General features: G+C 37.0%; 1 protein-coding gene across 3 annotated transcripts in view; it reads left to right on the forward strand.

The window, feature by feature from the left end:
• The window catches only part of MUSK (muscle associated receptor tyrosine kinase), a 101273-nt gene that overhangs the window by 17075 nt on the left and 63060 nt on the right, over nt 1-21138 (forward strand). For all 3 annotated transcript variants that reach the window (XM_082404264.1, XM_082404265.1, XM_082404266.1), the window contains exons 3-5: nt 9510-9661; nt 13772-13899; nt 15245-15386. In XM_082404264.1, the coding sequence (XP_082260390.1) occupies nt 9510-9661; nt 13772-13899; nt 15245-15386 (422 nt within the window). The remainder of the gene's footprint in view (nt 1-9509; nt 9662-13771; nt 13900-15244; nt 15387-21138) is intronic.

Here is a 21138-nt window from a genome sequence, read left to right on the forward strand (position 1 = left end):
ACGGGTTCGAGCCCTGGTCTGGGAGGATCCCGCATGCCGCGGAGCAGCTGGGCCCGTGAGCCACAACTGCTGAGCCTGCGCGTCTGGAGCCTGTGCTCCGCAACGGGAGAGGCCGCGACGGTGAGAGGCCCGTGCACTGCGATGAAGAGTGGCCCCCGCTTGCCGCAACTGGAGAAAGCCCTTGCACAGAAACGAAGACCCAACACAGCCATAAATAAATAAATAAATAAATAAATAAATAAATAAACAAACCCAAAGTTTAAAAAAAAAAAAAAAGACAGAACTTTCTACCTAAAACTTGCTTTAAAAAAACAAAAAATAGACTTTAAAATAAAGACTTTTACAAGAGACAAAGAAGGACACTACAGAACGATCAAGGCATCAATCCAAGAAGAAGATATAACAATTGCAAATATTTATGCACCCAACATAGGAGCACCTCAATACATAAGGCAAATGCTAACAGCCATAAAAGGGGAAATCAACAGTAACACAATCATCGTAGGGGACTTTAACACCCCACTTTCACCAATGGACAGATCATCCAAAATGAAAATGAATAAGGAAACACAAGCATTAAATGACACATTAAATAAGATGGACTTAATTGATTTTTATAGGACATTCCATCCAAAAACAACAGAATACACTTTCTTCTCACGTGTTCATGGAACATTCTCCAGGATAGACCATATCTTGGGTCACAAATCAAGCCTTGGTAAATTTAAGAAAATTGAAATCATATCAAGTATCTTTTCCGAAGACAATGCTGTGAGACTAGATATCATTCACAGGAAAAAAACTGTAAAAAATACAAACACATGGAGGCTAAACAATACACTACTAAATAACCAAGAGATCACTGAAGAAATCAAAGAGGAAATAAAGAAATACCTAGAAACAAATGACAATGAAAACACGACGATCCAAAACCTATGGGCTGCAGCAAAAGCAGTGCTAAGAGGGAAGTTTATAGCAATAAAATCCTCCCTCAAGAAACTAGAAACATCTCAAATAAACAACCTCACCTTACACCTAAAGCAATTAGAGAAAGAAGAACAAAAAAACCCCTAAGTTAGCAGAAGGAAAGAAATCATAAAGATGAGATCAGAAACAAATGAAAAAGAAATGAAAGAACCAATAGCAAAGATCAATAAAACTAAAAGCTGGTTCTTTGAGAAGATAAACAAAACTGATAAATCACTAGCCAGATTCATCAAGAAAAAAAAGGGAGAAGACTCAAATCAACAGAATTAGAAATGAAAAAGGAGAAGTAACAACTGACACTGCAGAAATACAAAGGATCATGAGAGATTACTACAAGCAACTATATGCCAATAAAATGGAAAACCTAGAAGAAATGGACAAATTCTTAGCAAAGCACAACCTTCCAATACTGAACTAGGAAGAAATAGAAAATATAAACAGACCAATCACAAGCACTGAAATTGAAACTGTGATTAAAAATCTTCCAACACACAAAAGCCCAGGACCAGATGGCTTCAGAGGCGAATTCTATCAAACATTTAGAGAAGAGCTAACACCTATCCTTCTCAAACTCTTCCAAAATATAGCAGAGGGAGGAACACTCCCAAACTCATTCTACAAGGCCACCATCACCCTATTACCAAAACCAGACAAAGCTGTCACAAAAAAAGAAAACTACAGGCCAATATCACTGATGAACATAGATGCAAAAATCCTCAACAAAATACTAGCAAACAGAATCCAACAGCACATTAAAAGGATCATACACATGATCAAGTGGGGTTTATCCCAGGAATGCAAGGATTCTTCAATATACACAAATCAATCAATGTGATACACCATATTAACAAACTGAAGGATAAAAACCATATGATCATCTCAATAGATGCAGAAGAAGCTTTTGACAAAACTCAACACCTATTTATGACAAAAAACTCTCCAGAACGTAGGCATAGAGGGAACTTACCTCAACCTAATAAAGGCCATATATGACAAGCCCACAGCCAACATCATTCTCAGTGGTGAAAAACTGAAACCATTTCCTCTAAGATCAGGAACAAGACAAGGTTGCCCACTCTCACCACTATTATTCAACATAGTTTTGGAAGTTTTAGCCACAGCAATCAGAAGAAAAAGAAATAAAAGGAATCCACATCGGAAAAGAAGTAGAGCTGTCACTGTTTACAGATGACATGATACTATACATAGAGAATCCTAAAGATGCTACCAGAAAACTGCTAGAGCTAATCAATGAATTTGGTAAAGTAGCAGTATACAAAATTAATGCACAGAAATCTCTTGCTTTCCTATACACTAATGATGAAAATTATGAAAGAGAAATTAAAGAAACACTCCCATTTACCATTGCAGCAAAAAGAATAAAATACCTAGGAATAAACCTACCTAAGGAGACAAAAGACCTGTATGCAGAAAACTATAAAACACCGATGAAAGAAATTAAAGATGATACAAACAGATGGAGAGATATACCATGTTCTTGGATTGGAGGAATCAGCATTGTGAAAATGACTATGCTACCCAAAGCAATCTACAGATCCAATGCAATCTCTGTCAAACTACCAATGGCATTTTTCACAGAACTAGAACAAAAAATTTCACAATTTGTATGGAAACACAAAAGACCCCGAATAGCCAAAGCAATCTTGACAAAGAAAAATGGAGCTGGAGGAATCAGGCTCCCTGACTTCAGACTATACTACAGAGCTACAGTAATCAAGACAGTATGGTACTGGCACAAAAAGAGAAATATAGATCAATGGAACAGGATAGAAAGCCCAGAGATAAACCCACGCACATATGGTCACCTTATCTTTGATAAAGGAGGCAAGAATATACAGTGGAGAAAAGACAGCCTCTTCAATAAGTGGTGCTGGGGAAACTGGACAGCTACATGTAAAAGAATGAAATTAGAACACTCCCTAACACCATGCACAAAAATAAACTCAAAATGGATTGAAGACCTAAATGTAAGTCCAGACACTGTAAAACTCTTAGAGGAAAACATAGGAAGAACACTTTTTGACATAAATCACAGCAAGAACATTTTTACCCACCTCCTAGAGAAATGGAAATAAAAACAAAAATAAACAAATGGAACCTAATGAAACTTGAAAGATTTTGCACAGCAAAGGAAACCATAAACAAGATGAAAAGACAACCTTCAGAATGGTAGAAAATATTTGCAAATGAAGCAACTAACAAAGGATTAATCTCCAAAATATACAAGCAGCTCATGCAGTTCAGTATCAATAAAACAAACAACCCAATCCAAAAATGGGCAGAAGACCTAAATAGACATTTCTCCAAAGAAGATACACAGCTTGCCAACAAACACATGAAAGGATGCTCAACATCACTAATCATTAGAGAAATGCAAATCAAAACTACAATGAGGTATCACCTCACACCAGAATGGCCATCATCAAAAAATCTACAAACAATAAATGCTGGAGAGGGTGTGGAGAAAAGGGAACCTTCTTGCACTGTTGGTGGGAATGTAAATTGATACAGACACTATGGAGAACAGTATGGAGGTTCCTTAAAAAACTAAAAATAGAACTACCATATGACCCAGCAATACCACTTCTGGGCATATACCCTGAGAAAACCATAATTCAAAAAGAGTCATGTACCAATGTTCATTGCAGCACTATTTATAATAGCTAGGACATGGAAGCAACCTAAGTGTCCATGGACAGATGAATGGATAAAGAAGATGTGGCACATATATACAATGGAATATTACTCAGCCATAAAAAGAAATGAAATTGAGTTATTTGTACTGAGGTGGATGGACCTAGTGTCTGTCATACAGAGTGAAGTAAGTCAGAAAGAGAAAAACAAATACCATGTGCTAACACATATATATGGAATCTAAAAAAAAAAAGAAAAGAAAAATGGTTCTGATGAACCTAGGGAAAGGACAGGAATAAAGACACAGATGTAGAGAATGGACTTGAGGACACGGGGAGGGGGGAGGGTAAGCTGGGACGAAGTGAGAGAGTAGCATTGACATATATACACCACCAAATGTAAAATAGGTAGCTAGTGGGAAGCAACTGTATCACACGGGGAGATCAGCTCGCTGCTTTGTGTCCACCTAGAGGGGTGGGATAGGGAGGGTGGGACGGAGATGCAAGAGGGAGGGGATATGGGGATATATGTATACATATAGCTGATTCACTTTGTTATACAGCAGAAACTAAGAAAACATTGGAAAGCAATTATACTCCAATAAAGATGTTAAAAAAAATAAAATACATAGATAGAAACAAGGGGAAAGAAATAGGGCAAGTTAATATACTTAGGAATCTTGGTTTACTTAATGTTTATATGTCTAGTCACTCTTGCCTGTGCCTCAGATGTCCCCACTGTGGTGTTCTTACAAGAAACAGAGTTGAGGTTGAGCAAGGGCCCACAGGTGGAGGGTTCCTGAAGCCAATGATATATATTTGCCCTGTTGGAGGGATGCAGGGATAAATATACCTGGCCGGAGCTTGCCAATTAGCCTGCTCAACAGCCATGGATTTTAACTGTGTTTTCTGGATACAGCTCATGGGACCATAATGGGGCCATACTGCATATCACCAGTGGGTGGTTGTTTTCAAGGTGACAAACTTGTCAGTCTAGAGGTGGCAGAATTATGAACTTGTCTTTCCATCTCTTCCTGCCATAAATAATGCTCTTCTTTGTTCTATCATATTTTTAATTTATTCCATCTATCTTTAGTAGGTTGCAATTTTATTTACTACCTATATTCAACACAATTTATCAATTCTGCCTATATTTCATAAGTCAGTAGCTTACTTTTTATCTCTACTTACAAGTCATTTTACCAATATCGCATAAGTTATTAGCTTTACAATTTATAGGCGTAACACTTTTTATGAGTTTTATCCATCTTATGTCTTTGTCTTCTATAATAAAATTGACTATTCCTAAACAATACAGGAAAACCTCATTTAATATACATCATGAATAACAGTGGTAATAAAGTACCTGTGACACTATTACAGTAGAAGTTATAAATAGTTTTATATTACATTACAACATGATGTAATATATTATTGTTGCTTATATACTGAGATATTATTTATATTCTTCTCTACTTTGAAATTATAATAGTTGTTAGATAGCATTCAGTATTCAAAAGTCAATATTCAAAGACTACTCTCCCCATCATCATCTTTTTTTTTTTTTTTTTTAATTTTTATTTATTTATTCATTTATTTATTTATGGCTATGTTGGGTCTTCGTTTCTGTGCGAAGGCTTTCTCTAGTTGCGGCAAGTGGGGGCCACTCTTCATCGCGGTGCGCGGGCCTCTCGCTATCACAGCCTCTCTTGTTGCGGAGCACAGGCTCCAGACGCGCAGGCTCAGTAGTTGTGGCTCACGGGCCCAGTTGCTCCGCGGCATGTGGGATCTTCCCAGACCAGGGCTCGAACCCGTGTCCCCTGCATTGGCAGGCAGATTCTCAACCACTGCGCCATCAGGAAAGCCCCATCATCATCTTTTAACTTGTCCAAGAAGGAAGTTTGTTGCCTACATTGTCAAATAGCTTTGAAAAATATTGCCCTATAATCCTCTCATGTGTTTATCTCCCAGTATTATAAGTAGATGAAGAAATGGACAACCAATGAGTTTTTTTCAAATCATGCAAAGAAAATCAACATTATAAGTCTGGTTCAGGAAACCATAAATATTCTAACTTGGCTTATAATACTATGAATAAAATTACTTTTAATAAATTTAAATCTTCCCTTTATTGTATGGCAAAAATATGTTATAAATAAATAAGAAATAAATGGAGCAACAGGTTCAGATAGTTGTTAGTCAAAGGATATGTGAAATAGGAGGAAATTATGTTTTGAAAATACAACTGAGTGCTTCTTGAGGAATAATGAATAACTTCACACAGGAGATACTTGACAAGCACTACCTCAGCTAGGTGATAAAGGTCAGTATCAATAGTGAGAAATTATATTGATAGTAGTACCCTTGTTATGATGTGATGAAATGGCACTCTACCTTTGTGATCTTCCTCCCAAAAGCTATAAACCCAATTTAATCATGATAAAAGCATATGACAAATTCCAATAGAGGAGCATCCTACAAAATATTTGACCAGTACTCTTCAAAACTGCCAAGTCATCAAAAGCAAGGAAAGTCATAGAAAATGTCAAAGCTAGAAGGAGCCTAAGGAAATGAGACAAATAAATTAAATGTAGTATCCTGGAAGAGATTATGCAACAGAAAAAGACATTAGGTAAAACCAAAACAAATCTGAATAAACTATGACTTTAGTTAATAATGTATCAGTGGTGATTCATTACCTGTAACAAATGTACCATACTTATCTAAGATGTGGGAAACTGGATGTAGGGGGTATGTGTGAATTCTCTATACTACCTTTCCAATTTTTCTATAAATCTAAAACAGTTCTGAAAAATTTCTCTTTGACATAAATCATAGCAATATGTTTTTGAATCTGTCTCCTAAGGCAAAAGAAATAAAAGCAAAAATAAACAAATAGGACCTAATTAAACTTGAAAGCTTTTGCACAGCAAGGGAAAACACCAACGAAACAAAAAGACAACTTACAGAATGGGAGAAAATATTTGCGAATGATATGACCAGTAAGGGGTTAATATCCAAAATATATAAACAGCTCATACAACTCAGTATCAAAAAAACACAAACAACCCAATCAAAAAATGGGTAAAAGGCCTGAATAGACATCCTTCCAAAGAAGACATACAGATGACCAACAGGCACATAAAAAGATGCTCAACATCACTAATTATTAGAGGAAAACAACAATAAGATATCACCTTACACCAGTCGGCTATCATCAAAAAGTCTACAAATAACAAATATTGGAGAGGATGTGCAGAAAATGAAACCCTTGTACACTACTGGTGGGAATGTAAGTGGTGTGGCCTCTATGTAAAACAGTACGGAGGCTCCTCAAAAAGCTAAAAATAGAAGTATTATATGATCCAGCAATTCCACTCTGGGGTATATATCCAGAAAAAATGACAACACTAATTTGAAAAGATATATGCATCCCAAATTCATAGCAGTACTATTTACAATAGCCAAGATATGGAAGCAACCCATGTGTCCATAACAGATGAATGGGTAAAGAAGATGTGGTATATATTTAGAATGGAATCTTAGCCATAAAAAAGAATGAAATTCTGCCATTTGCAGCAGCATGTATGGACTTAGAGAATATTATGCTTAGTGAAATAAGTCAGATGGGGAACAACAAATACTGTATGATACCACCTACATATGGAATCTAAAAATTAATACAAACGAATGTATATGCAAAACAGAAACAGATTCACATAGAAAACAAACTAGTGGTTACCAAAGGGGAGAGGGATGGGGGAGGGGCAAATTAGGCTTATGGGATTAAGAGATACATACTACTATGTAGAAAATAGATGAGCAACAAGAATATATTGTATAGCACAGGGAATCATAGCCATTATCTTGTAATAACTTTTAAGGGAGTATAATCTGTAAAAATACTGAATCACTATGCTATGTACACCTGAAACTAATATAATATTGTAAATCAAGTATACTTCAATAAAAAAGAAGAACAATTTATATTTTGAAAGTTATAAATACTTGTGTCCCTCACAATCCAAAAGCAATTTATGTACTTGAATTAAGCAGCAGTGATACAACAGATTATAAATCTTGGAAGTTTATATTTCACAGAGTGGCTGGACTCTTGGTCCACAAGCACATCTGTAAGATATTCCAATATTCATATTTTCCATGAAACCTTATACATAGCAAAAAACAAAAACAAAGCAAAAATTACATGAGAGTGAATATCATGGCTATCCTCAGTTATTTTGTGATTTAATGAACTACCCAATGATTATATTATCCTTAGTCACATTAGACCAAAAATTACTACATCCCTTTTTTCCTCTTTAAGATCAGTGTGTGATGGGAGCCACCCATTGAATTAGAAAAATCAAAAATCCATTCCCTTTACAGTTTTTGTTTTCACGTCGTGTTAGTTTTTTCCATTTCTACTGTAACAAATTACCGCACACTTCGTGGCTTGAAACAACACAAACTTATTGCGCACTTCGTGGCTTGAAACAACACAAATTTATTATCTCTCAGTTTCAGAGTTCAGAAGTCTGAAATAGGGCTCTTTGGGCGAAAATCCAGGTGTTGGCGGGGCTGCATGCTTTCTGGAGGCTCCAGAGGAAAGTCTGATTTCTTGCCTTCCCTAGCTCCTCGGAGCTGCCTGTGCTCCTTGGCCCCTTCCTGCATTTTGAAAGCCAGCAGCTGTGTCACCCCATACTCGGCCTCCACCGTCACATCTCATCCTCTGATCCTCCTGCTTTCCTCTTCCATCTTTTAAGGACCCTAATGATTACACTGGGTCCCTCTGGATAATCCAGGATACTCTATTTTAAGATCCTTGACATCTGCAAAATCCCTTTTGCCATGTAAGGTAACATATTCATCACAGGTTCTGGGGATTCAGACATGAATCTTTGCTGGGGGTGGGATGCCTTACTCTGCCTCATATACAGATTTAGCATAAAGAATATTTGGTCATAAAACTCACTTTTAGGTTGACGCTTCCTCTCAGATTTCTTTCTTTTGTCCTAATTCCCTTCTCAACATTCACGTTGCATGTCATTTAGTGAGATAATAGATGTAAAACCTGTATTTTTACAGTTTGAACCTTTTTTGCTTCCTTATGCATCCCGAGGAACTAGAACTGTGCCTGGCACTTGTTAGGCTCTCAACAAACATTTGATTAATGAATGAACAAATAGTTAAGTGGTAGTTACTTCTATAAATATTTAACTCTTTCTCTTTTTTCGCATTTTTTAAAACTGAGGTATAGTTGATTTACAATGTATTAGTTTCAGGTGTACACCAAAGAGATTCGGTTCATATATATACATACGCACACACACACACACATACACACACACGCTCTTTTTCTGATTCTTTTCCCTTATAGGTTATTATAAGATATTGAATATATTTCCCTGTGCTATACAGCAGGTCCTTGCTGTTTATCTGTTTTATATACAGTAGTGAGTATCTGTTTATCCCTTTCTGCTAGTCACACTTATGTGTGTGTGTGTGTGTGTGCTTTCATTATCTAGCTGCTACTTCCCAGTAAATATGGGACAGAACTCATATCTTGGGTAATGATATACTTTCCTAAATAAATTTTATGTTTGGGCTCATCAATAGACATCACCTTTTGAAGTTATTTTTGAAGGACTCAGCACTGCTTTGATTATTGGAGCCTAGGAAAGATTAGAATATAATGTTAGCTTTCAATTCCCAAATAAGCTTATTCTATTATTCAGAACTCAATCGAATTTCCTCTTACCTTTAGTCTACTTCCTCCATTGGTAAGTCATCTGTTTGATCATTTAATCATAGCCAAAAAAATCACAGATGGGGCCCTAACCTGCCATAATCCTCTGCAACCCACAGGCTCTTTGACACCCGGTACAGTATTCGGGAGAACGGTCAGCTCCTCACCATCCTGAGCGTGGAAGATAGCGATGACGGCATTTACTGCTGCATAGCCAACAATGGCGTGGGAGGAGCTGCCGAGAGTTGTGGAGCTCTGCAAGTGAAGATGAGTGAGTAGGAAAGAGAATCATCCATTGATTTCAAAGCTGACTTGGTACATTTTGAAGCAGGCAGTAAATAGAGCCTCCCGCATACCTGTATGTTCAGGCAGCCAGATAAGTTCAAGCTCAAATCACAACCTTGAGACAGTTCCACACCTCTTATTCCTGCCATCAACCACCATCCTACAGGCAAGCCTCATTGTTCTCTACCGTCTCCCACTTTCATGCCTTTATATGTCTCTTTATTTGCGCCACCCTAACATCTTTCACCAGGAACTTCCCTTTAGAATCTTTACCCCATACCTTCAAAACAGTTTCCTTACAACCAAACACCCTTTTAATCTAAAACCTCTTTGCAGACACTTCTTCTACCCTTTTGCCTTGTTTCAAACTTGATTTTCTTGAGCGACTTTTCAAACTTGAGTGACTTTTCTGCTGAAAGGGAGGCTATTTCTTCCCCACTTCATGTCAACAAGGCTAGCATGTACTGATGTTTCATTGTGGCTTTTAAGCCATATTTTGTATTCCTGTGCAAAATCTTTCCTCTCATGAGGGCTTTTGCCATTTTGACATTCTCTCTAACTCTATTCATCAAGTCAGCTACTCACTTCTAGGTCCTCTCCCATATTTCTCAAAGATTTTGATTCCAGATTTATTAAATTTCTATCCATTCCTACTCCTGCCATTATCCTAAGGGATTTCAACAGCCATGATTCAGAGCCACTGTTCACTTCATCCTATAGCTCCTTGACCTTCACAAGTCCAGTGATGTTTGCCTTAACTCTGTATCAGTCTACCCAATCTATGACCTTGTCACCCCCAGGAAATGGACTGTATTTCAAATCTTAAACCCCAGTAGGTCACATCCTGAACATGGACATTTCTATTTCCAGCTCTGTCCGATGAGGAAAGTAGTTTCCCACACTCATGATTTGCCTCCAAACAGAAGGCATAAACTCCATCTGTCTCTTTCTCAGCTAAGAACAGAGTCTAGCTCTCTCACACCCTTCCTCCCACTCCATACCGTCACCATCATGGTCATGTTCTCCTGCCCTTAACTCCATTGGGGGGGGTCTCTGTTCCATCGACCCCCAATGAGCACTTCATTCAATTCTCTCTTCACTTAGTTCTCTCTCCTACCTAGCGTGGCATCATCACGCAGCCCTTACCAGCATCCTCAAATCTCATGACCCCCTGTGCTATAGCACCTACCGCTTGCAAACTCTCAACCTTGTAATGAAGTAACCTTTATTTTCTCCTCTCTGACGTCACACTACTGATGGGAAAAATCACAGAAACATGCATATTGGCACCATACAAAGCACGGTGGAATCCAGTTCCACCCGGAATGTTTATTATGAGTTTTTGTTGTTGATTTTATCACTATTTCTTACATCTTTTATCTTTCTGTTTTACTGTTATTGTTTTGCTGGAGGAAGTTGTTTGCTTATTCTTTTCAGTGTGAGCACGTGAGATGTATTTTCTGAATGTTTGTGTGGCTGAAAGTCTTTATTTTGCACTCCAATTTTTTCTCCTCATATTTCCTGCATATCTGTCTTGATATTCTACTTTCTAGGAGATTTATTTGGCTTTTCCTTCTATATCATGAACTTGGTCTTCAGTATGACCATTCTGCTATTCTGACCTTATATTCTGTACTTTGATCTTAAAAACCCGTATTTTTAATTTCTAGGTACTATTTTTTCCCTGACTGCTCCTTTTTTTCATAGCCAACTGTATGTGTATGATGCAATATTCACTCATCTAAGGATACTATTAATGCATTTTTTTAAAAGCATTTTCTTCTTTCACCTGCTTTATTTCTGTTTTCTTCAGGCTAAGTTTTGATTTTATTTTGATTCTCTTTCTTCATGTTCATGGTTATTCTCACATGTCTGTTAATCTTTTATGTTTGATCACACCTATAAATGCTGTCCGAGATTAATTATAATAGGTATGTAGTGGGGCTAGTGGGACATCGTGGGAAAGCTGATCTGGGGGTTCTGAGGGTAAATAGGTTGGGATGTACCCACAGGCAGGCTTTCTTTCAGCATGTGGGGCAGTAAGAACACCAAGTAAGGAAGTTGGGATGTTCTCTTTTGCTGAAGAATGAAGGTGTGATTCCAAAGACAGAGTACATTTAAGTACTTCACTACTTTGTGGTACTACTTTTCCTTTGAATACTGCTCATACTTTTCTGGCACTAAATGTTCTTGATTTTGGTTCTATCCTAAATCTTCTTTTTTTCTTCTCTCCTCTTCTTTTCTCCACTCTCTCCTTAGGAAAGCTCACCCATTCAGGTGGGTATACACTGGTGTGGCCATCCCAACTGTTAAAATTTTGGAATGCTTCCACACTGCTTGCTAAAGAGCTGTTTCATGAGACCCTCAAGGTCCCCACCCCCATCGCTACTCCAACTACCCTCAGATCTCCTTCGGGAGTTCCCTCCCCCAGATTCCTTATGGTCCAACAACTAAGGGTTCAGTCTTGGCATAGCAGGACACTTCCAGCATCCCACTTCAAGAAGATGACCAGTTCTGATTAGTCAGTGCTATGGCTCCACCTGAATCATGCTCCCTTAGGGTGGGGAATCCATGACTCCATGTCAATACTCAGTTCATTCCTAGTTTTCTTTATATTCAATTGCCCGCAAAGGTTCTCCTGACCTCTCACCAACAGATGACAAAGACATCTATTTCACTGAGAAGACAGGAGTTATTTGCTTTAAGCAAAGGTTTTCTGCCTAAGACATTATCTGTGACAAACTCAGGTTTGCCATAGGGATCAGTTCAGGGGGCCCAATGGAAGGAACGAATAATACTCTCTTTGACTATATCACAGGTGTATCAACTCCTAAGCTAAGCTTTTGCCAATAGCTGTATGACAACTCAACTCACAACTGAGGTGCCTAGTCATTATCTAAATGTAGGTATTCACTGTCATTGATGAGAATGAGCATTGTATGCTTTAGATCGCAAAGTGACAACGTTGATATTTTCCTATAACATGTTTAAAGCCTGTCGTGTATCTTTGCCACACTGCAGGATCATATCACCTCTAAATGGCAATAAATGGCTAGATTAAAAATCAATAGACCATGCAGTCTTTGCAAATATCACTTATAACCACCACCAAACCATGTCCCTCCAACACACACACACACACACACACACACACACACACACACAATTGAAGTAGAAGGGCAAAAATCCTTATTTCCTGCTCTTCTATGTCGAAGTAACAAATTGATTATGGCACATGACCTGAAAGAAATAAAATGCATCTATTTCTCAGTAGTCTCTCCTGCAAAGACAGTCTTCTGTTTTGTATCTGTAACATAAGATTCCTTAGGAAATAAATGTAGTTTTCATTATTTTATGAACGTTTCAAATAGTAAAATAATTGGCATCCTGAACTTGTCAATACTTCTATGCATTAGATTTAATAATGTCTTCCTCTGAAAGCTCAATATTGGAGAATAAAAATTAACTGACATAAACTATTTCTTCTGAAAAAATTAATTTAGGAGTGTTTCACAGAACAGTATACACAAGTTGGCTTTGCAGAGTAGAGTTACTCTGAATTGTATTACAGAATTTCTCTGATTACAAATATAGTAACATTTGATTTATTTTCTAGAGGATAAATGTATCTAATTTTTAATCATCAAACTTAATAGTCAAATTAAGATGGAAACCAAAGGGAAAGTAGGTCATAACTCAGAATTATACAAATAAAACTTGTATCAAAACTTTACTTTCATATGTTTTCATGTCTGTTGCTATGAATTATGTAATGTTGAATTGTTATGGTATCAGTTTATTTTAATCAACTTTTTATTAACTATTTTTAAAGTGAAGAATACTATGATAATTTTAAACTCCTAATATGTTTTATGAACTGATTTTTCAAATAAGATAAAACAGAGATAACCTAAATTTTCAAAAATGATTTCTGTTTGATAGCCACTAAAAACATGTCTTAGCATTTGGCGAATTCTGTATTATAATAAGCCTAAGAATATTTTTAATGTATATTTATAATTAAACATAAACTGAGAAACTCTAAGTTTAATAAAGCCATATTGCTTTTTAATTTTTAACCTTCATTTCCCTTTAGAACCTAAAATAACTCGCCCTCCCATAAACGTAAAAATAATAGAAGGATTAAAGGCAGTTCTACCATGTACTACAATGGGCAATCCCAAACCATCAGTGTCGTGGATCAAGGGGGACAGTGCTCTCAGGGTAAGTGATTGTTATGTTAAAACATGTATATACAACACATTTTCAAATACAACAATCCTTTGCAAACTCAGTCGCACACTTATAAACTTAGGATAAACTTTTTTCCACGTACAACATTTAACCAAACTTTAATATTTCTGTTCCCATATATGCAAATTGTAAGGCATTCCAGTTGGGGCTGAGTAGGGGAAAAAAGAGATAGGAACCAGTAGCGTTAAGGATGATAAAGGAGGCAAAGCAGAGCAAAGCTATAGTCTTTTTGTTGGTTGGTATTTGAATCATTTATTTTTCAACATTGAATCTTTGAGACTCAAGAGATTTAAAAAATGGAACTAAGCTCCAAGCTTTAGACCTGACAAATAGTTTCTGGGAGGAGAGAGAGAAATAAGGTTTGGAAGAAAAGGAATGAGAACATTCTGGAGTGAAGTTAGAGCATCAAGACTCAAGACTGGTGAACAAACCACCTTGACAACAACCTTAATCACATAGTCAAACTTGAAATGCATTATTCACATGCTTATTTTGTACTGCTTTGTATCTTATACCTACATTTATTGATAAATTACTATACTGCATCACCATCGTCTCTTTCCATCCTTGTATAAGCTACTAACTGTGAACTCAGTAAGGTCAAAGACATTATGTTTTTCATATTACTGTACTCAGAGTATTCCATGGGGAATACATAGGTGTTGATATATGTCAATTAATTGAAATAAAACATAATATCAATTAGCTTTGTTTTATTTAAAATAAAACAAATAATTTTCATTTTTTTATGGTAATCTATATAATTCTCTGGCTTTCCTTTTGTTATAAATATTTTCTACAATAAAAGCAGGGGTGGCTCTATATATACTACTGAATTTAGAGTCCCCAGAGAGAAGATAGATGTAACATTTTAGCGATAAAGACCAGTTTTTGTATTATCTGTAGAATTTTCCAACTTTTCAAAGGACATATATTCCCCTAAGGATACCATATAGGCAGTAAGCATGGCTGTTAAAAGCAATGCCTTTAATCAAACAGACCTGGATGTGACTTTTTTACATATCAAATAAACTCCTAAAATAAGGCTTGTTGATGTAGGACATCCGATAAGCCTTGGGGTCCTCATATAATGAAAGAAAATAAAAATAACTATATCTTATGGCATTGTTATTAAAATTAATTTTGGTAATCTTATACTATCTCATTTATTATTGTATGTTACCCATAATAAATGCCAAATAAATGTTAAAATAATATTTTTGATAAGATTGATAGTGATGACTAGATGAAATATAGCAAATGTGTCCTTGACAGACCCATGGCCATTTTAAATTCATGTCCCTATCCCTGGCAGGAAAACTCCCGCACTGCGGTTCTTGAATCCGGGAGTTTAAGGATTCATAATGTGCAAAAGGAAGATGCCGGAAATTATCGATGTGTGGCAAAAAACAGCCTCGGGACGGCATATTCCAAGTTGGCGAAGCTGGAAGTTGAGGGTAAGGAGCTGCATTCCTTCCCATTACAGTGCTAGCAGAGGGCCTCACGCTCTACTGTGAAGGCTGTATTTCAGCCTGCAAAACAGAGAGGCAGTAGGTAGTTCATTTCCCTCATTTATTCCAGATATTAGACCATGAGGTCAACACTCAAAAAATTGAGAAGAGAAAAAAAAAGTTCCTTTGTATAACAGGTCATATGCCATCTATAGCCCATCAATTAACCAAAACCGACTAAAGTCGCTATAATACTAAAACAATAGGATACCATTTTAGAACGTCTTCTTGGATTGGACAATTCTCCCTTGTTTATAAATTTGAAGATATTCATTTTATCTTTTTTCAGCATAAAAGACGTGTCTTAAAAATGTATCAAAAAGAAAAGAAAAAAAGTAACCTCTTTCCAATTGTATTGCCACAAAGGGTTGAGAACAATATAATACTGGCTCAAAATGTATAACCCCAAATGGTCCTACTTCTATGAGTTACATTGTCAAAATATTTTCCGTTTTTTAAAGTGTTCCTTTAAAGGCAATTAATCCAACAACTGGTTGTGAAATATCTTCACTGAGAAATCAGAATCCAGATTGAGCTAGGGATTCTATCCATTTGGTCCTCAGCTCCTTCTTGACCTAAAATTATAACATATTTTGCTTAAAAATAGAAACTACCAGCATGCCTATACGAGGTGAGTAAACTGAGTGCAAAACTCTTCCCAGCTCCTCCTGTTACAGGCCTTAGAATTAACCTCTCTGGCTCTCAGTTTTCTTATCTGCAAAGTGGGGTTTGTTGTGAGTATTCAATGAGATAAGTTACTGGTAGTATTTAGCAGAGTGTCTGACCCTTTGTAAAACTCAGCAAATGTTGACTATAAGAATTATCATTTCCTTTTCTGCTTTTCTGTTATCTGATTGATAAAGTGATTATCACACACTGGCACAAATTATAGTTCAGCTGGGGAAGACTTCACAGTTTCCCCATAGCTTACTTTGATGTCACCCTTCTCTTAGGCCAAAATCGACCCTTTCCTACATTTCTTCCTTCTCAATCATACAGTTTTCTATTAGCTCCTTTAAGATTATCTTTATTTCCTAGCTAGACCTTCTTCTCACAGCTTTAATGATCTCATTTCAATTAACTGTTCATGGAAAGGAATAAGGTTGGAGGGAATAGTGGTTGTCAGATGTGAAAAGAATATATTTTTAGTACAGCTGCTAGAATTTAATATTTTTTAAATTATCAATGCTATTTAAAGCTCAGAATGCAACAACCACCTGATGTAACTTATTGAGTGAAAATTAACTAAACATACAAACACACTCAGTCCCACTTTCAGACACAATGAATGTCTGCCTAGATCCAGTGTTTCCTTGAACTATATGTGGAGGGATACAGAACCAATGTTATCCATTTGTGTACAATATCATAAATATTTTCCTCTTCAAGGTATGAAATACGAGCCCACTGAATTATAACATCAAATACTGATTGTTTAGGTTACTGTCTTCAAAGATATTGAAACCATTTACTTTAGCTTTGGCCTAGAGAAAATTATCACAGATCTCATTAGTTGGAGTTCAATTACACAGTTTGGTCTTGCCTTGCCATTTAGTTTTGTATCATGCCTATCAGTAAAACTGAACACTCTCCTTTCTTCCAAACACTGAAACGATCATGTTCATTGTGTTAATAATTAATATATGCTAGAGATTTTATTAAACTTGCTAGTACTGAGAGCTCATAATATCATTTAAAGTTACTCTACCAGTAGGTAAGATGCTCATTTTAGCACGCATGTCTATTCCTACTCCATTCTAATCCTTATTAGTCAATATACACGAAAATATGTGACATGCTTAGCACAGCTGCTGGTATATAATATGCATTTAGTAAATGGTATCAACTATAATTATTGCTATTAGAACATAAAATTTTCAGCATATCTGCTTTGGTTATTGAAGCTCTGAAAAATTGGCTTCCACCTAAAGAAATAGTTGAGGAATGTCCACAGGACATAATGCAAACATGACCTATTTTAAAGGAAGGGCCAATTCAACCAACAACTCAGAGCAGGTGAAAAAGCAACTAAGAAGTCAGTGGAAGAATCCCAATGTGCCTTCAAATGCCTGCTGTCTTGGCAATGGTGAGGGCTAAAGATGAAGCTGGCCATGGTCAGTTAGGACAGATGAGCATTTGCTATGTATTATATCGGTAACTCTGCAGATTAGTTTGAGCAAATCAGAATAAAAGCCCTGTAAGTGCTATTTGATGTGGGGCTACACTGAGGGCAAATAGGTATGTCAGGGAAAGATACGGTTTGTCTGCCATTGTGAGCCTCTAATGAGGTTAAGCATGCCAGGTTATGGATTTAGTACAGTGTGTTTGCTAAATCTTAGCAGCCATAACAAACATGAAAGAAACACCCTTGGACACAGAAGTAAAGATAACTCTCTTTCTAGATTGCCATCCTCAGGCCGCCGGGTCTCTGGAATGGCAATGTAAAGATATTCTACCCTGCCGCCTTGCCTTAAAAGATTCAAACAGTGGCATGCAAAATTACTGATGGAACCATCTAACTCAACCATGACCAAACATGGATGTTTTTCGAAAAGGATGAGCAATGGGATGGCTAACATTTTAAAATCCTAAATGCTTTACATGTATTATTTTATTTTAATTTTCACTAACAGTCACTGAGGAAGGGCCTATAATTGTACCATTTTAGGAAACGGAGGAACACAGAAGATAACTAATTCACTCAAGGCTGCACAGATAGAGGCACTTAAGAAATGGGGTAACACTGAATACTGTCTGTTCTATTAAAAAACGAGAGAATCATGTGTGACATTGTCAAGAGTAGTGTCAGAATGGGGATGGGGAAGAAGCCAGAATTCTGTGAATGAAGGAGAACAGGAACTGAAAGAAAGAGAGACAGTGTATGTGGACAATTTTTTCCGATAAATTTGGCAGAGAAAAGGGATGAGTCAAAAAAGTTAGCAGTAGTTGGAGGCATCTTTGGCACATAGGAAGTGTGGTTTTGCACGATTTCTCTTTTTAAAAGATTGAAATGTTTAAGAAAAAACATGGACAGTGTTAAAATATTAATGAGAAGGAACCCAGAGAGAAGGAAAATTTGAATATACAGGAGAAAGGTGGAATATTCAAGGGACTGTGGTGCTTGGGAAGGCAAAAGAGATGTATTCAGCAATAAACTTTATATAGGGGGTGACCGCATGTCCCAGTTTGCCCAGGACAGTTCTGGTTTACACCTGTTGTCCTGGAATAATTATTAATAGAGTCCTTCTTTTACTTTCAAAAATATCCCAGCTTCAGTGGTCAATTATATGATTACTTAGACAGGAAGAAGAAACTTCCTTCCTTGTAATAGGAAGAAGGAGAAAAGAGGTGTATGCCAGTATAAATGAGTTCATAAGTTGGGCAGATGGAATTTGAGAAAGCTCTGTTCTGATGGGCTCTATTTCCTCCAGGAAGTAGGAAGTAAGGTTATCTTCTGAAAATATGTCTGTAAAGGGGGGCAGAGGGGTGAAGAGAGTGGAAAGGTTTTAAAATAGCTGTGGGGAATGGGGGAGATGACTCACAGGGAAACTAGGCTTGCTGGGTAACATTCAGATTTTAGCAGAGAAGAGTACTATGAATACAGAGTGGCATCAATTTGCTTCATTGCAGGTTTTCCCACAGGGTTGCTCAGCAGTACAGGTATAAGTTGGAATAAGTAGAAAGCCAAATCCAAAGGCAAGATATAAGCATTGGAGTTTTGCCAGGAAAGAAAAGAGGGCAAAGGATTTGTGAATATTGTAAGAGAATGCTTGAAATGATGACTCATGGAATCTTTATGTACTAAATACACAAACCTGGGATTAAACACTTAGAACTCCAGCAACACGGCCAACAAGACAATATGAAAATCTTCCTACTACAAACAGCCAGAAATGCCGGGTTAGTTGTATAACTCATAAGGAAAAAAATGTAAATATTCAGAAGTCAGGAATGAATAGAAATTGGAAAAGCAGAGTAGTAAGATCATGAGCTGGTTGGGAATTGTCCTCCACGTAATGAGACAAGTGCCCATTTCTATAATGTAGAAGATTGGTTTTAAGACTCTTAAAGGGAAAAAGTCAAGGTCTTGGGTCCCTGTGAAGTGGAAGTTAGCGCTGATACCCTGTATAAAGCTGAGAACCACTGAAGTGAAAAGATAGGCCAGAAAAATTCTACCCGTTGGCATAGAAAGACAACACAGAGGCTTGTCTTTCTCTTCATAAGAAGAAAAAACAAGTGTTCTTATGAATGAATAGCCAACACTCAGGACTGTATCTCAATTAGATTTGGTTTTGAATTCATGCTACCAGCACAGCCAGTCTGGGAACCCCCAGTTGGAGAAATTAACATAAAATTTAGTCCCAGGTCTTCCAAAAAAGACATAGAGATGGCCAACAGGCGCATGAAAAGATGCTCAATATTGCTAATTAATAGAGAAATGCAAATCAAAACCAAAATGAGGTATCACTTCATACTGGTCAGAATGTCTATTATCAGAAAGTCTACAAATAATAAATTAGAGAGGGTGTGGAGAAAAGGGAACCCACCTACACTGTTGGTGGGAATGTAAATTGATACAGCCACTATGGAAGACAGTATGAAGGTTCCTTAAAAAACTAAAAATAGGGCTTCCCTGGTGGCGCAGTGGTTGAGAATCTGCCTGCTAGTGCAGGGGACACGGGTTCGAGCCCTGGTCTGGGAGGATCCCACATGCCGCGGAGCAACTGGGCCCGTGAGCCACAACTACTGAGCCTGCGCGTCTGGAGCCTGTGCTCCGCAACAAGAGAGGCCACGATAGTGAGAGGCCCGCGCACCGCGATGAAGGGTGGCCCCCGCTCGCCGCAACTAGAGAAAGCCCTCACACAGAAATGAAGACCCAACACAGCCAAAAGTAAATAAATAAATACATTAATTAATTAAAAAAAAAAAAAAACTAAAAATAGAGCTACCATATGATCTAGCAATCCCATTCCTGGGCATATATCCAGAAAAAATGAAAACTCTAATTCAAAAAGACACATGCACCCCAATGCAGCACTATTTACAATAGCCAAGACATGGAAACAACCCAAGTGCCCATAAACAAATGACTGGCTTAAGAAGATGTGGTATATATAAAACGGAACATTACCTGGCTATAAAAAAAGTGAAATATTGTCATTTGCAGCAACATGCATGGGCCTAGATGATATTGTACTTAGTGAAGTAAATCATTCAGAAAAAGACAAATATGTGGAAAGACATGTGGAATCTAAAAAATAATACAAATCAGTCTACATACACAACAGAAACAGATTCACAGACACAGAAAACGAACTTATGGTTACCAAAAAGGAGAGGGAGAGAGGGAGGGACAAATTAGGAATATGGGATTAACAGATACAAAAAAATACATAAAATAGATAAGCAACAAGGATTCACTGTATAGCACAGGGAATTATATTCAATATCTTGTAATAACCTGTAATGAAATATAATCTGAAAAAAAACTGAATCACTTTGCTGTACACCTGAAACTAATACAATATTGTAAATAAACCATACTTTAAAAGAAAAAATTTTTAAATTAGTCCCTGGTCAAAAATTTAACAACAAAAAAGCTGAAAAAAGAAACACCTTACACAGGTTACATAGGGTTTTCATAGGTAAAGCCACACTGAGGATGAGTTCACAATACAAAATTATTGCATCCACAGGA

This window comes from Balaenoptera borealis (assembly GCF_965194805.1).
Source record: "Balaenoptera borealis genome assembly, chromosome: 8".
NCBI lineage: Eukaryota > Metazoa > Chordata > Mammalia > Artiodactyla > Balaenopteridae > Balaenoptera > Balaenoptera borealis.